Source organism: Ambystoma mexicanum, chromosome 11 (genome assembly GCF_040938575.1).
Source record: "Ambystoma mexicanum isolate Mex_15411 chromosome 11, UKY_AmexF1_1, whole genome shotgun sequence".
NCBI classification, from domain to species: Eukaryota; Metazoa; Chordata; class Amphibia; order Caudata; family Ambystomatidae; genus Ambystoma; species Ambystoma mexicanum.
This window is the reverse complement of record NC_090934.1, coordinates 1,033,424,715-1,033,441,331: the sequence shown is the minus strand read 5'-3', so window position 1 is coordinate 1,033,441,331 and position 16,617 is coordinate 1,033,424,715. Positions and strand designations below refer to the sequence as shown.

Here is a 16,617-nt window from a genome sequence, read left to right as displayed (position 1 = left end):
TAGAGGGTGGAGATTCTGCCCTTTGGAGGGGAGCCTGTGAGGGTGAGTTCCAGGGCTGTAAGGGCCCTAGTTCCGAGACGCTTCATCTCTCTGTTCGAAAGCCAGTGGCGGAGCTGGGTGTATCTGAATCTTTCGCTCTCCGGCACGTCGAACTTTGCCTTACAGGCCTCGAAGTCTAGAGGGCTTCCTTCCTCGTAAAAATCTTGTATCTTCTCCAGCCCTCCAGCTTTCCATCTCCTGAAGTTACTGGGGATGCAGCCTGGGGTGAATTCTGGGTTTCCCCAGACCGGGGTGAGTGGGCCCGTCGTGCCGCGGACACTCCATAGTCGCGCCGCTCTCCTCCAGCTTTTAACTGTGTTTTCGGTTGCCGACAGAAGACCCATTCCCTTGTTTGCGTTGGGGTCCTTCAGGTGTGGCAATGAGGATATAGGGACTGGGCTCCAGGCCTCCTCCAGCTCCAGCCAGCAGGGCTTGGAGGCGGCGGGGAGCCAGGCGAACGCCGGTGAGAGCTGAGCGGCCAGAGCATATCTTGCAACGTCGGGTGCTCCCAGTCCCCCTGTCTCCCGACCCCGGATCATGATCTTTCGCGGGATGCGCGGCGGTTTCCCTTCCCAGATAAAGCTCATGATGTTCTTTTGTAACTTCTGGATCTCTTGCCTCGGGATTGGAGTGGGTATGGCCGCACACTGGTACAGGAGTCTAGGTATGAGGTTCATCTTTACGGCCGTGGTTCTTCCCAACCAGGAGATCTCCTGTTTTTGCCAGCGTGAGAGATCGGAATTGAGCTCTTTCAGGAGTGCCGGGAAGTTGGCTTTGTATAGTCTGCTTAAAGCGGAGGGGAGCTGGACCCCTAGATACGGGAGGTTCTTTCTGGCCCAGGGGATCTGATATTCTCTCTCCAGGTCCGATAGTAGCTGGCTGGGAAGGTTGATGCTTAAAGCTGTGGACTTGGTGAGGTTGACCTTAAACCCCGAGGCTTCCCCGAAGTCTAGTAGTTCTTTCCACAGGGCTTTCATGGAGTCCTCTGGCTTGGTTAAGGTGAGGAGGACGTCGTCGGCGTACAGGGCGGCTTTATATGTTTGGGACTTGACCGCCAGACCCTGGATCCCTGCATTGTGGCGAACCCTGATCGCGAATGGCTCCATGGAGAGGGCGAAAACCAGGGGGGACAGGGGACATCCCTGCCTAGTGCCTCTTGAGATTTTGATCGGGTCGGACTTGGCTCCATTCATTCTGAGGCTGGTGGATGGGTGTTGGTAGTTTGCTAGTGTCCATTTTATGAAGTTTGGGCCGAAGCCAAAGTGTGTAAGTGAGTTTCGGATATAGCCCCAGTCAAGCATATCGAAGGCTTTATGTGCATCCAATGATAGTACCATCAATGCCTGCCCCCTTCTATTGGCTGATTCGATGACATTGATGGTTCTTCTTATATTATCTTGGGTGCAGTGGCCGGGTATGAATCCCGTCTGATCCGGGTGGATGATTGAGGAAAGCAGGGGAGCTAACCTATTTGCGAGGGATTTGGTGAAGATTTTTGCGTCATAGTTCAGAAGGGTGATAGGTCTGTAGGAGGCACACTGGCTCCGATCCTTTCCAGGCTTCAGCAGGAGCACGGTTATTGATTCTTCCATTGAGGGGGTGGTCGTGCCTGAGAGGAGGAATGAGTTAAATAAGGTAGCCAGTTGGGGCGATAGGATATGTGAGAATTTTTTGTAGAATTGGGCTGTAAGCCCATCTGGGCCAGGGGTCGAGTTTTTCAATTTAGATATGGTTTCACTGACTTCTTCTGCCGAGAAGGGGGCCTCCAGGGCGTCAAGTTGTGGGGATGGGGCGGCGATATGTGCTTCTGCAAGATATTTGGTGTGCGCTGTTTCGGCCGTAGGAGCACCCGACATGATCATTCTGTGGTGGGAGGCCATGATTTCAATTTTCTCCTTGACGGAGTAGCGGAGGGTCCCTTGCGCATCCGCGAGGTTATGGATGAGGTTCCTCGTTCGTAGCTTTTTTAGTTTGTGGACCAGGAGCCGGTTTGCTTTGTTGCTGTGGACATAGTAAAACTGTTTAGTATATGTTAGCGCCCTGGCCGCTTTGTCGGCTAGGTGCATTTCTAAGGAGCGTTTCGCCCTTTGTAGCATGCGACTCGCTTTCCTGTTCGGGCCTCGTTTAAGAATCTTTTCCGCTTCTGACACCTCCGCTTCAAGTGCGTCTTGTTGCAGCTTGCCGAGTCGTCTGAGTCGAGCTGTGCAGTCGTTTGCCGTGCCCCTAATGACAGGTTTCATAGCATCCCATATCATTGCCAGCGAGGAGTCTTTGGGGGTGTTTTCCCTGAAGTAATTTTTGAGGGCTTCTGCCATTTCTGTTCTGATTGCGATGTCAGCTAGGATGTGGTCTTGCAGTTTCCATTGTCTCTGGGGAGGTTCCGGGAGGCCTGATACCCTCAGGTTCAAAATAACTGGAGCATGATCCGAGAGGGCTCTGAGCCCGATTTGGATGTCTTCGACGCAGGGTATGAGGATGCTTGAGATTAGAAGCAGATCAATCCGTGAGTGACCCAGGTGAACGTGGGAGAAGAAAGTGTAGTCCCTTTCTCTCTCGTTGGCCAGTCTCCATACATCTATAGTGTCAGTCTCCCTTAGGAATTCCGCCATGGCAATAGCTTTGCTGAAATCCTCTTTTGATGGAGGAAGCGATTTGTCTAGGTTTGGGTCGGGAGCCAGGTTGAAGTCGCCCCCTATGAACACGCGACCTTCTGAGAAGGCGGTGAGTATTGGTATGAGATTCCGGAGGAAAGTGCTTTGCCCTGTATTTGGGCAGTATATAGCGGCTATCGTGATGGGAAGTTCCAACAGGAGGCCTTTTAGTAGGAGATAGCGACCCTCGGGGTCTCGCTTGGTGGTGATATTGGATAAGGGCAAGTCCCGGCTTAGCAGAATGGCTACCCCTCTCTTCTTGAGGTCCGCGGAGGCGAAGAATCTTTTGGTATAGCGCTGAAAAGCCATGCACTCTTTATCAGTTGCACAACATGGGGACCTATTCATTCGGGACCATATGCGGTTTCAGGCTTCCCCATGAATTTCCACCCCAAATCCTGCTTCAATTTGATCATATAGGTCAACCCCTCTTGCCGGTCAAATCTATCTAATAGTTTTCATTATATTATAATAATATATTATTATGTCCCACCCCTATAGATTAGCTCCACAGCATTTAATGGTTTTCAGCTCAGCATCTTAGTAATTACTGGAAGGCCCAATGTTTTACCTGTGCATAATGCAAGAGCTCATTCTCTTCCACTTGAAAGGCATTTTTGCATTCGGCAAATGTCAGTGGCTTAACCTCCTTCTATAATTGCTGCAAATGTGACAACCCTCCAGTGATCCAATGCCTAAATTGATTCTTAGCCATGCCTTGGTGGAATTCTGGGTTATCCCATATAGGTGTCAGGGGGGCCATCCCCACCAGCGTTTCCCATCTGTGTGTCACTCTCTTCCAATAACAAATGGTGGTAGTAGTCGAGGTCAATGCAGTTTAACTTGCCCTATCCCATGCAATATTCAAGAAGGGGATCTGGGGTAGGGGAACTAGGGTCATCGGATGCTCTATTAATTTCCATTAAAGTTTCAAGTCCTTCCTCTCCCATCCTAAGCTTTGAGAACCCTGAGCTGCTAGGTAATAAAGATGGACATCAAGGACTCCCATACCACCACATCTCACCCCAAATAGACCCTTCTAGGAATGTGTGCATTATTTTTTCCAATAATAAACTGAAAAATCCTCACCTGAAATGCATGCAAGCTGGGGCCCAGGATCTTGACAGATAGCGCCAGACAGGGATACAGTCAGTATTCTAGGGACTATGTTCATTTTCACCACTGCTATCTTGCTGAACCAAGAGATTTCCTGTTTGTCCCACCGGTCAAGATCCTCCGAGAATGTCTGAAATGGGTACGTTTCTCTGAAATATCCTTGATGTAGTACTCAGGATCTGAATCCCCAGAAAATGAATTGAATTCCGAGTGCATTTCAAAGGTCAAATTACCTGAAGACCACGACCATGGCTTCTTGTCGTGTCTTGGAGTAGCTGACTGGTAAATCAAGGTGATCTACTGTGTAACTGTAGGCCAGGACAATGGAATGGGCTTGGTGAGATGGACAAATAAAGGGCGTGAGTGCCACAAAAATTGGTGATTGTGCAATGTGGGCAAGGGAGAAATGTACGTACAAAGTAAAGGAAGGGAATTAACAGTTAAAGAATGTAGGTCTGTGCGTTAATTATAAGTATCAAGTGGGCACTGAGAATGCGGTGCAGAGGATGATGGGTAAGTAAAATAGGGTGAATGCGTCAGAGGTACGCATCTGGAATGGTAGGTCAACAGGTCGATTGTTGCCGATATCTATGTGTTACCTGCATGTCGCTGCACCCGATTGTGGGACTTGCTTGATCCCATTTCTTTTTTTTTAACTAAGTGATGCATACTTGCTTTATGAACATATGTTTCATTTACTACTTCTCTTATATTAGTTCAGCTTGCTTTATCATGTGACTTGGTGCTTTGAAAGTGCACACAATTGTATAATATAAGATTATAATTCTAGTACATTTTTGTTATAATTATAATCTAAGTCTGCTTTTCAGATGTATTTGCCTCAGCATACAGACGATTAATATGCTGCCCCTTGTAGATACATTGGCACTTTGAAACCAAATGTATAGAACAGTATACTAGTTTAGCCCCTGAATAACAACTTTGCAGAAAACATTTGATTTGTTTCTAATGTTATAGATTGAATGGGAGAAGATGAAGTGTCATATGCTTTCTGAATTGGAAACTGTGGAACCAGGAAGACAGGGCTCAAAGCCCCACGTTCCACACATGCATTTTGTAATCCAGAGGAAATCACTTTTCATCACTGTGCGTTATTTTACTTAACTATCTGTAGAGAAATCCTCCCTCATACAGGCGTATACTCTATAGTGTTACTCTATAAATCATTTTAACAATGTATCTTAAGCATACTGTTGAGGAGGCAGGATGACAAGTGAGGGTCTTATGTTGTAGGGGGTGGGCACACAGGGTGCAGGTATAGCTTTTGTGTTGTGGGCACTATTGAGGAGGCAGTAAGCCAGGTATAAGTCTTTTACCATGCCAGCTCATGTTTTGCTCTGACCGAAAATCCAGACCCCATGGTTCAGCAATGCCTTTGCTCTACCAATGAATTCTCTAGCTTTTAACATTGTTCTAAAACTAAAGATGATATGGGAGGCGATGTAACCTGCTGTCAGATTACACACTGTAACACATTGAAAACTGAGCTCAAATCCCAGTGTTCCTATTTCACCAATTATATTATCCAGGTGAAATAATTTTACTATGTTTGACAAGTGGGAGAATTTCCCGGGGACCTCTAAAAAATGACATACATAACTGAAATATATATTGCATGAAAAGAAAGTGAAATACAGTAGGATCGTCAGTCACACAGGTAGGTTCCAGCACAGTTCCTATATTACAGCTTCATTCAGTTATAGTAAGATGTTACAGAGGTAACCACTGGCCTCCATCTCCCAGGCAGGAGCTCTTCAACTGCCTTTCACTTCAACCTTAGCTGCACACATTCTCTCAGTCACACCCAAAATTCTCTCTTGCATCACCAGGCTCTACATCCATCCCAAGCACTATACAACACATCTCCCTTCCTTCCAGATCTCACCACATCACAACGAAGCACATCACAACACATCTCCCTTCTTGGCATAAAGCAAATATTCATCACACACACACATCACTCATTTGCCACCACCAAAATGGATCCGCGATGAGATGTGCTGCGGTATCTTTAGAGTGGCATTACTTTCTGTTGTATAGTGCTTAGGATGGATGTAGAGTCTCGTGGTGCAAGAGAGAATGTTGGGTGCTCAGATCAAATTGCACACTATAGGTCAAAGAGCCAAGATGCACTCTCTCACAGGTTAAACAGAGCGCTTTTTACGCAGCAGCCCCGAAGGCCTGGAACTCTCTGCCAGAAGAAATTAAAAGATCAACTTAGTTAAAAATTTAAGAAAAAATTAAAAACGCATCTTTTCAACTAACCTGCTAGCTCCCTCTATAATAACCAATGCCCCCACCCCAGTTTCCCATAAGCTGAACTCCACGTTTCTGTATTTGATTGTTAGTCCTTGTCGCGCCCATATACCTCCGGGTTCTGAGGAGCGCGTTATACATTTGTAAAGTAAAGTAAAACATTTATTCACAGTATTGCAGTGGCAATATTCATGTTATATCCCTACTGAGGCACTAGGAGGGAGCATATCTGAGCTTGATTATCTTACTGCTCAGCTCATAAAAACAGTGATACACAGTACAACGATAAGTTAAACATTGATAAATTTGAACTGCCTGGATACTATGGGGCTTATGTTTTGCCCTGTGTACCGGAAATGCAATACGTACAACCTTATCAATTTGTATGGCCAAGAGGAAGGGCATAATGCACTTATGTTTCTGACCCTGCCTTCCTCTCCACCACAGCAATACTCAACTCAGCATTTGTGCCGACATGTATTTTCATGCAGGTGCAAATGCTGAGGATCCCTATGGAGCCTGTCTGCTTTTTGCAGGTGGATTCCATAGGGATCCATTGTGAACCCTGCCTGCCAGGCATACATGGCAGCTGGCATTTACCTCATTTGCCAGCATGTACATCACCTTTCCCTGCACTTTTGCACTCCACCGTGAAAATTACCAAAATATGGCCGTGAGGATCTGTATGCAATACCCGGAAGATGAGATATGGTTGCAACGAGTCATGGTTTCCAGTCGAGCTTTGGCTTAAGGTTTGGTCAAATGACAAAGCAAGTTTTTCACATCTGCTTGTATCTCATGTTCTTTCATTGAGGGCTAATTATCTATTCCATGGATCCTCTATGTACAGGAGCACCCTGCCCTTGCCAATGCAACAACCTGTTTTACTAATCCATCAGTTATTGCTTCAGCTTATGGCAATATGGCTTTGCAGAACCTAGATTTATTGATGACATGGGTCCTGAAAATAAGTAATTGGCAAACCTTTCAAATAGTGCACATATTGTTTTGACCAGTAACATGATCTTAGATTGTTTGCGATGGACACAATGGACACATGAGGGCGGCCTGATTACGAGGCAAGGCTTAATTAATGACCCCTCAGGACAGTCATTGGAAAGTGGCGTTTAACCACTGATGGTATTATGAGTGATTCAAGTTGTGCATTATGCCATGGGGTGCTAGAGGATATGACACATTTCTTATTTTGCTGTGTTTTGTGTACACTTACATCAGAAAAATAACTATTGAAATGATAAAGCAGAATATGCACCTGAGACAATGTAGCCCTGCCCTGTTTTTTAGACTTTTAGCTAATACTCAATCAGTAGCTTGGGCACCCCCTACTTATCTTCGATATGCACTGAAGCTGAAGAGTCATTAATGAAATCAATCCTAGATTCCATTTTTTTCTCTTTTGTATTGATCTATTTTATGGTGGTGTTTCATTAAATTGTCATTTGATTGTATTATTGTAATGTAATTTCATGAATAATTTATTGTTGTTGATGAATGCATTTTGAATTATATTTTTATCTGAAAGTTATTTTAATGACTAACAAATGGTGGTCATCTTCAGCTGCAAAGATAGTAAATTATCACGGTGCCATATGTTTAGCATCATTTATTATTATTATGATTATGATTATTATTATTATTATTATTATTATTATTACCACCTGTCACAGTGGAGGCGATAAATCAGCAAAGCAAAGAGGTGATGGCTGCAAGGGTTAGAATGAATCTTAAACCGTTGGCAATTGCTCTGGGCAACCATCTAGACCATCGTCCTTTGCCTGCCACGCTATTACAGAATGGGGAAAGACCATATCCAAATCATGCTTGGACCCACACGCAGTCCAGCCCAAACTGCTAGGTCACATCCCTTCTGCACAACACCACAAGCATCCCCAGACGTGTTTCAGTCGCGGCTAAATCAGCTCCATCGAACACCGGATAGAAGTCCCCAAAGAAGGCCTGTGTTCCAAGGAAGATGCATGCTTTTTCCCCCATGTGTTGGACTCTGGCACCCTTTCCCTTTCGGTCTGACATTACAACAATATGGCACATCCTGCCTCGCTCCCTCTCCGCCACCACTATCTTCACCTTGATGTCTGTGCGGCTTCCACACTTGCCCCGTTCCCCCGTGTCACCTCACCAGGGAAAACCATAAAGGTCTGGCCCCTGAGCCTCCTCTCATGTTTCCCGGATGCTTGGGCTGCACTTCTCTTTGGCCTGCAGCCTCTCTGTGTGCTCCTCTGCAGGTTCTATGCTGTTGTGCCCAATTTTGCCACTCAGGTCTGCCCCACTCAAACTATGATGTCTCTTTATTTCAGCCTCAATCCGTATCTCAACGCCAGTCCTTTTGACTGCCCTTTCAATCTGATCTGCAGTGATGTCCCACAGGCTGAAAATGGGGGCTACATGACCATCATACAAAAGCCCACTGAGCTGTCTCGATCCCCCCACCCATAAGCCCTACATTAATGCTCGACATCTTGCCCTGCTTCCCTCTTTGTCTGTCTTTCTGCTTGAGTCGCCCTCTCACATTTCAGTTGAAAGTGTATATAATAACCTTCCAAGCCATTCCCTCACATGATCTCTCTTTGCTTGTCATCTTTTGATGTGTGTCCCCTTTCACCTCTTTATTTACTTCTCCTGCCATCCTCCCCTTGTTTATCTCACTGACTTCTTTTGCCCATCTTTACTGGGTTTTTTCAAAATGTATTATTTTTTTATATAATCCACATATGTTTTTTTTTTGCTGATTGCTGCCTAGTAGTGAGTCTATGGGCCTCATTACACGGAAGGCGGTGAACCATGGTGCTATTAGCACCATGGTTCATGCCGGTAAAATACCGGCACCGCCTTGGTGGAAAGGGGAATTACCGCCCCATTTCAAGGTTGGCGGGGCGGTGATTCCCCCGTCCACCATTGCCCTTCCCCATTCCCATTTTTGCCCCATAGGGCTCCATGGGAATGGGGAAGGCGCTAATTACGGTACCGCAAATTGCGGTACCGTAATTAGCTCCACTGGTCCCTTTGCGGGTTGGATTTTAACGCCTGCAAAAAGCAGGTGTTAAATTCCCCAACCCGCAAAGGGACCTCGTAGTAAGGTGGTAAGGATTTACCGGTACCGGTAAAATACCGGTACCGGTAAACCCTTACCGCCTACCGTGTAATGAGGCCCTATGTCTGCCAGGGCCACCACGGGCCTCATTGTCCTCACTCGTGTGGCATACTACTCTTTTACATTCTAGCCTCTCTCCCCAGAAATCTGACATTTTCTTCTGAATCTGAGCTCCTTGCCGCCACTCCTGCCTTCGTTTGCCAAGTTTTACTGTGGAGTTCCTTCTGCTTCTTCATGTCCCCCTCCTTCTTCCAGCCTGTGTCTTTGGTCTATACTCCATGGCCCCCTAACCCTTGCAGGCCTGCTCCTTATTCCTCCGTACAATGCTTCCTCCGTGCTATGGCAATTGTTTTACCCACATTAGGTTTGCTACTCTCTAACTGTATAAATAGCCATAATGCATTATTTATATATAAATAGGCATTATGACTCTGTACAGTTGGAATGCTTAGTGGACCATTTCATTAGCTGAAAAAACATTGATGTTGCTCTGCGAGACAATTTATGTTACATTTTCATTTTTTTTCTTTCAGCAGAGGATAATATACTTTACCTTTCCCCATGCTCATGAATTCAAACAAATGTGTCTCCAAACAAGTTAAGAACCACCTCTTTTGCTTAATTCATTTTATTTCTAAATCCAGTTTGTTGATGGATTTGTTCGCTGGAAGGGTGCTTGGCCAACCAGGGGGCTTTAAAAGTGGGTGGAAATTGTTAGGTTCCACCCACATTCCACTAGCCAACCGTGCCCTTTCCCCTGATGCCACCATCCTTTTTTTGGGAACTTTGGTGGCACCGTGGCCCCTATCACCTCCCCAACACCTCTTCACCACCCACTTGTGCAAACATCATCCCCGTCACTCCTAGTCCCTCTTTCCTATTACCTGCAGGCCAGGCTATGGTTGCTGCACTCCGTCCCATCTGCACAGGGCTGCCACAGTAGACATTAAAAAGGGATGTGGTCCGTTTTCTATGGTGGTGGCTATCTTGTTCATCTTTTCTTTTTTTCAATGGGAGATTGGACATATGCAAACTGTGCGCATCCTGTGATGCATCCCAAAAACAAAACAACGATATGTTCCTTCCCCGAATTAAGCCCCAGGGTGCAAATAGCTACCACCGTTTTGTTGCGGGCATACAGAGCTGGTAAAGGCCCTGAGCCCTCAACAAAGCCTGAGAGAAGGATGTTGCTGGCTCTGTACGCCCCCTGGTGTTGGCATTATTACTTTATCAATGACTGCTCGCTGTAACAGACGGCCTTATTCTCTCACAATGTGTGAACGTGCGTGATGCGTTTCTATTAACTGGAATCAGTGCTTGTTTGCGGAAATAGAATAAGTAGATGGCACAGACTTACTTGATTTTAAGAGGGCTGCGAGTGCTTCAAGGGCCGCCCTAAGCAAAGAAAAGACACACATTGTTGAAAAGTTATGGTCAAAACATCTGTTGTTCATATTATAATACACAGCATTTGTCATTTTCATTGGTGGATAGATTGTAACTACTGGCAGAGATGTGGGACCTTACTTCATACACAGCCAGCGCGTGCTAAATTATTATCACCATATGGCCTTTGCTGAGCTAACGGGGAATACTGCCAGCAGAATTAAAATGACGTGTTACCGTCCGAGATATGCCTTTGCGTGCTGAGCGTAAATACTGCAGACATTAAAAAAACACAATTTGTACAAAACCTATTTTGCTGTTTTTTCCAGCACTTACACAACTACTGTTAAATGTTAGTGCCAGGCATGTTCCCCCGAATGCCCAACCCACCCACATAAACAGAGGGGGGGTGGGTGTGAGAGAGAGAGAGAGAGAGAGAGAGAGAAAGAGAGAGAGAGAGAGAGAGAGAGAGAGAGAGAGAGAGAGAGAGAGAGAGCACTGTTCACATGTGACACACCATTCATAGAGTAGAAGCTGTATATGGTTGCTTACATTTATAAGAGCAGCTTAAAGCTGGTCTTACTTTGGGCAGTAATCAGGGAGGTCATTTGGGGGTTGCCTGTTGTCTCCCTTGCAACCCCTGTATACAAAAATATGTTTTTATCTTTTTTAAACACAAGCTCCTGGGCACTGAAGTAGCGGGTACATAAACCAGGTTGGAGGGGTGGGGGGCAGGCGAGTCCTCATCCATTAGGGTGAAGGCTGGGCTGGGGCTTGCAGCGTGAGGAGGTAGCGCTCAATAGGGTGAGCTGACCATGACATGTGGCACGTGTCACTTGCCACATTCAACTCCGGCCCCTTCTCCTGCGGCTTCCTCACGGCTCATATACAGGAACCAGGAAGTTCTCCCAGCTTCTTGGTTCCTATTTGTGAGCAGCACCTAGAAAAACAGGTAAGAAGGCTTTTATTTTTTCATGTGATGTGTATTTTGCATGTGTGACGTGTGTGTCAGATGTATGTATGTGCTATGGGTCAGTGAGTGGTGGGAGAATGAGAGGAAATGTGATAGTGTGTGTGTTTGTAAGTTCTGGGTGTGTGCGTGCCTGTGTGGAGAACGCACAGTGGATATAAGAGAAGGTGTATGAGTGAGTGAATGAGTAGGAATGTGACTGTGTATATTTGAATGTTCTGGGTGGAAACATGGGTGTTCGACACATCTGGAGGTTGCGTGCCATCACTTCCTGTGATGTTCGTGGGGTGGGTTTAAATGACATCACTTCCTGTGATGTTATCAGAGATCAAGGGTTGTGTGATGTCGCTTCCACTACCTCTGGCATGACGTCCCTGGATGTAAATACAGCTAAAGCTTCCATTTATTGCCTACAATAGTGAGAATTGCCAATAATGAGACAATTCTGATGGCTGTATTTTTATCCCAGTTAGCAATTAACCCGGAAGTATTTACTGCCACTGGTAACCCCGTGGAATGGGTTTTACAGTTACTGCCATGGTATTGTTAAGGCCTTTTATATAATATGGCTCATGGTCGCCACCTGCAAATCATGACCAGCTCGATTTTCTTGTATTTTCTTGTGTGAGGAAGAGCAGGATCGCATCTGCCCATGACGTGCACTGTGCAGAAAATAGGCGCATATACCCACTTGTATCTAATTTTCATGTTTCTATAGGCAACAATCTGCATGGAATACCACCTGCTATGTGCACCTTCAAAAAACAGGTGAAAACCATAGGGCTTCATGAAAATGTCATGTGTAATGCACTGACATGGCCACCATCATGTCCATGTATTTTTGTAAATGGGTGTACAACAGCATGAAAATCCATGTCCACTAAGATTTCCAAGTAGAACATATGTGCATTGCCTAAAACAAACTAAACAAAATATTACGGAGAGGACCGCATAGAGTGGCCGTTTGTGGTATTTTACTGGTCACTCCAAAATAATCCCCATTATGCTGTTACTTTGCTTGATATTATGGGTAAACTGGGGGCCACTGTTCTATGCTTATCTAACATATGAAAAGTATAGATTTTTCAACATTCATTGCATTGTTTTACTTGTATTGTTCTTGCCTGAATCATGTACATGATGCCCCGTTGCTGGGAACAGAGTACAATATTGGTGCAAATAACTCCTTTTGACAAAAAAGTCAAACAGATAATTCAGTATTTGTACTCTGAGCGTGACAAGTGGTAAAGACTTCAGATATATCACAACTGCTACATTTACAAATATTCTCTCACCATAAAGGACACGCTTTTGGCAGGCATATATCCTAAACGCGCATATTTTTGCACTTTGGGAGAGCCTTATTTCCATGGCTTTTTAATTATATTTTGCCACTTTGCAAGGCACTAATAAAGAATATATCTTATTTTTCAATTTGGATGTCCGGATTTTGTTTATTCCTAAACTATGAAGAGTGCTACTCACCCAGCCTGACGTCTTCTCAGTGCTTCAAAGATATATATATATATATTTCATTCTATGTAGACGCATGCATGGACAGAGAGCACTATGCACTTTATGATTGCTGCTCGAGCTTAATTTTGCACATTTATATAGTTGCTGCTTTGCTAATTTGCACCTCTTTCTATTATTCCTTGTAAGTTGTCATATTTGAGAAATTTGGATGTCGGACTTACCGAATATGAAGTCATTAGCTGATCCCGTAAATGGGTGAGAGGGCGATTGCTGTGTGAAGCGAGCAGGTGGTCAACAATGTATATCTTCATTTTATTTATTTTTTCTAGAGAGTAGTGATACCGACTTGTTGGGCACTTTACCTCTTTTTGATCCTCTTTGTATTTATGGCCACTTGTGCCAAATGTAGCATTGCTTTATACACAGAGGACTAGCATTCGTGCATACCACAAATGATTATAAGACGTTGCTACAACTTGCTTACGTCCTATACAAGTTTATTCAAAATTAAACATTTATTGCTGATCTCCATTCGCCGAACACGGCAATCGCAATGAGACCAAATATGAGCCCTTGATTTATGCAATGTGTTTAGTGTATGCTTGAATTAGCAGGCATCATAACATTCCAAGATGGCTGATCGTATTATGTAATAGTTAATCTCCACCAATGCATAGACACTCCGTGCATAACCATAGAGAGGTCGGGGTATATTTTGGTCCACATCTGTGTCACTTTTCCTCACGTGATCAAGCGGTTGGAACACCGCAAAACGCGTCGTTTTCTTTCTCCAGGCACACTTACTAATAAAGATATTTTGTGTTGCCTGGACTTAAGTGGTGACTCTTTCTTTATGCTCTCAGGAGTGCAGTCCGCTCTACGTACCGAGGTACGAAGGGTTTTCAATATATGTTAAACCAAATAAGCCAGGATCCAGCATAGTGATGTACTGTCAGAGTCCCAGCAATTAACAGAATAACTCTATCTGAAATTAATTGTAGCAGTCTTAAACACTTTAAAGTCTCAATGGATTTGTGCCCAATATCTCTTGCTACACCCGGCCATGCCCTCTTAGAATTGAAGAGACCAATTCGACAAGACCACAAGACAGAAATCCTAATCTTAGGTGCACCAGCACACCTCTATAAACTTGATGCTCAATATACATCATTCAATATTGATGGCATTGTCATTAAAGTCGCTAAAGAAACCAAAACACTAGGTTTCTACCTGGATTCAACTTTGAACATGTGTAAGCAAGTCGATGCCACGGCATCTACAACAGCGTATACTTACAAGCTAATTCATGCCTGCAAACCCTACCTTTTTACCAAGAGTTGCATCACACTAGCGAGAGCCTTCATTTTGTCAAAAATCGACTATTGCAATGCCCTCTATGCTGCAGCCAGAAAACAGATCACCAATAAACTTCAAATATTACATAACAATGGTCTCAGAACTGCACTAAGCATTCCAAGGAGAGAACACATCTCAGAGGACAGAAGAGAAACCAAATGGCTCTCCATTAAGGATAGGATTCAATTCAAACTAGTTTCTGTCACCCATAAATGTCTAAACAATGCTGCCCCACAGTACCTTTGAGAAATAATTACCAGAGAATCCTCATCTTGCCCTATGAGGGCTGCCACATCCTGTTGCATTAAAATTCCCAGATTCAACATGAAAAGGGCAGGTGGGAATAGCTTCCCTGTCCAAGCCGCCCAATACTGGAACGCCCTCCCCTTGCACCTCCGTAGAGAGCAGACCTTCCTAAGCTTTAGGAAAAATACTAAAACATGGCTAGCTACAAACGACATCGGTATGCCACTAGGTTGTACACAACCGTGAAGCTAAACTGTCCGGACCTTTGTACTGTACCTGATTCCTGCTGGCACCTATGTTACCTGAGATAATGCTATACTATGTCTTAACCACTGTCATTCTACTCCTCTGTACCCTATCTTTGTAACATGCTACTTCCATATAGTTATATTATGCTTGTAATGTATTCTTTTATGTAAATGTAACTATTTCATCCTATGCAATGCGCCCAGATACCCACAGGTTTTGTGCGCTTTACAAATCAATAAAACAAACAAACAACCTCCTTGTCACCCTCGCCTTCAATCAGTAAACCCTAGGTCAACCCGTGCTTTTCTGTCCCAGGGCTTTGACTGTAGAATGCACTTCTGCCATCCTGGAGAGCGATCCTTACCTGTCCCTTTTATTCAAGCACTAAGAGGCAAATCAGCATGCATTGTGTGGAATATAAAGCAATAAACAGTAAACAACCTTACGCCGCAATTTGGGTCCTGTCACTCAAATTGTGGTATGTGCACATTTAATCCAAAATTGACTTGTAACTCGTTTTTGGACTTTGTGCCAAATGCAATATGGGTTTTGCTCAAGGGGTGTGGAAGGAGGCACATGGGAAGGGATGGTTTCACAATGGTTCTCCCTCAACCATGAGAGTGACAGCAGTCCGTGGGAGAGCAGTAGAAATTGATGAAATGCTCTGTGGAGGAGCTTGAGAACTTTATTTGTTGACAGTACCCTGTGAAAGAGCAATACACCTTATTGGGAGTCTGCACGCTGTGAGAACCGAAATGGGTTACTGTACACTGTGGGAGAATACAGCAATATTAGTGGGTGGATGTGCCCTTAAGAACACCCAAGAAACATTAGCGGGAATTACACCATGTGTAAGACATGTGAAACTTACTCGGTTGACGCACCATGTGACAAATCCAAAAACCTTAAGAGAGGTTTTGCCATGTGGGGGTTCCCATGAACCCCAACGCATGTCTGCCCACTATGACAAACTAGAGAATCTTAAGGGGTGGCTCCACCCTCTGGGAGTACCCAAGAACCTCAGTGGGTGATTGTGTCATGTGAAATATCATGGAACTGTAGGGAGTTGCTGCATCTTGTGGCAGAATGTGAGTAGCTTAGTGGATGACTGTGCTATTTGGAAACAATCAAGAACATTAAGGGGTGACTGCACACTTTGAATAAAATTCAGGACAATAGTGGGTGGCTGCACCCTGTCAAAGAATTAGAGAAACCTCATGAGAGGTTGCATGCTGTGAAACGACAGAGAACATTGAAGGGTGGCTGCACCCTGAGGAGAAGATGAAAACATCTGACAAGTAAGTGATTAGGATTCAAAACATTACTTGCTGTTTAGTTAATGCAATGGAAGACAGTCAATGGCCAGGACCTCTAAGTCACAGTCATTACTGCAGCAATACATTTCAAACCCAAATATACCATAACCAGTTGAAATGTGTGAACAGACAAAGCTGATTAAACAGACAGAGTGAATAAAACAGATAGAATAAATTATTCAGATGTGCGCTCGATCTCAAGTACCTTACTGAAAACCACCATGTCACATCACCATGCTTACTCTTTCCTATACACCACCACTTAACTAGAACAGAGCGATACTATGACACATTCGGTATAGCTGTTCTCATACTAACACCTGCACATACTCCCCATCATCCTAATTAAATACAGCTGGCTCTGCACACCCGCTAGCCTAGGCGTCTCCTCAGGCCTAACACAGA

General features: G+C 44.6%; 1 protein-coding gene across 1 annotated transcript in view; it reads right to left on the bottom strand.

Moving 5' to 3' along the window:
- Positions 1 to 16,617, bottom strand: part of AGBL1 (AGBL carboxypeptidase 1) — a 3,520,373-nt gene that overhangs the window by 2,958,859 nt on the left and 544,897 nt on the right. The window contains exon 6 of the mRNA XM_069624284.1: positions 10,571 to 10,608. Within this exon, the coding sequence (XP_069480385.1) occupies positions 10,571 to 10,608 (38 nt within the window). The remainder of the gene's footprint in view (positions 1 to 10,570; positions 10,609 to 16,617) is intronic.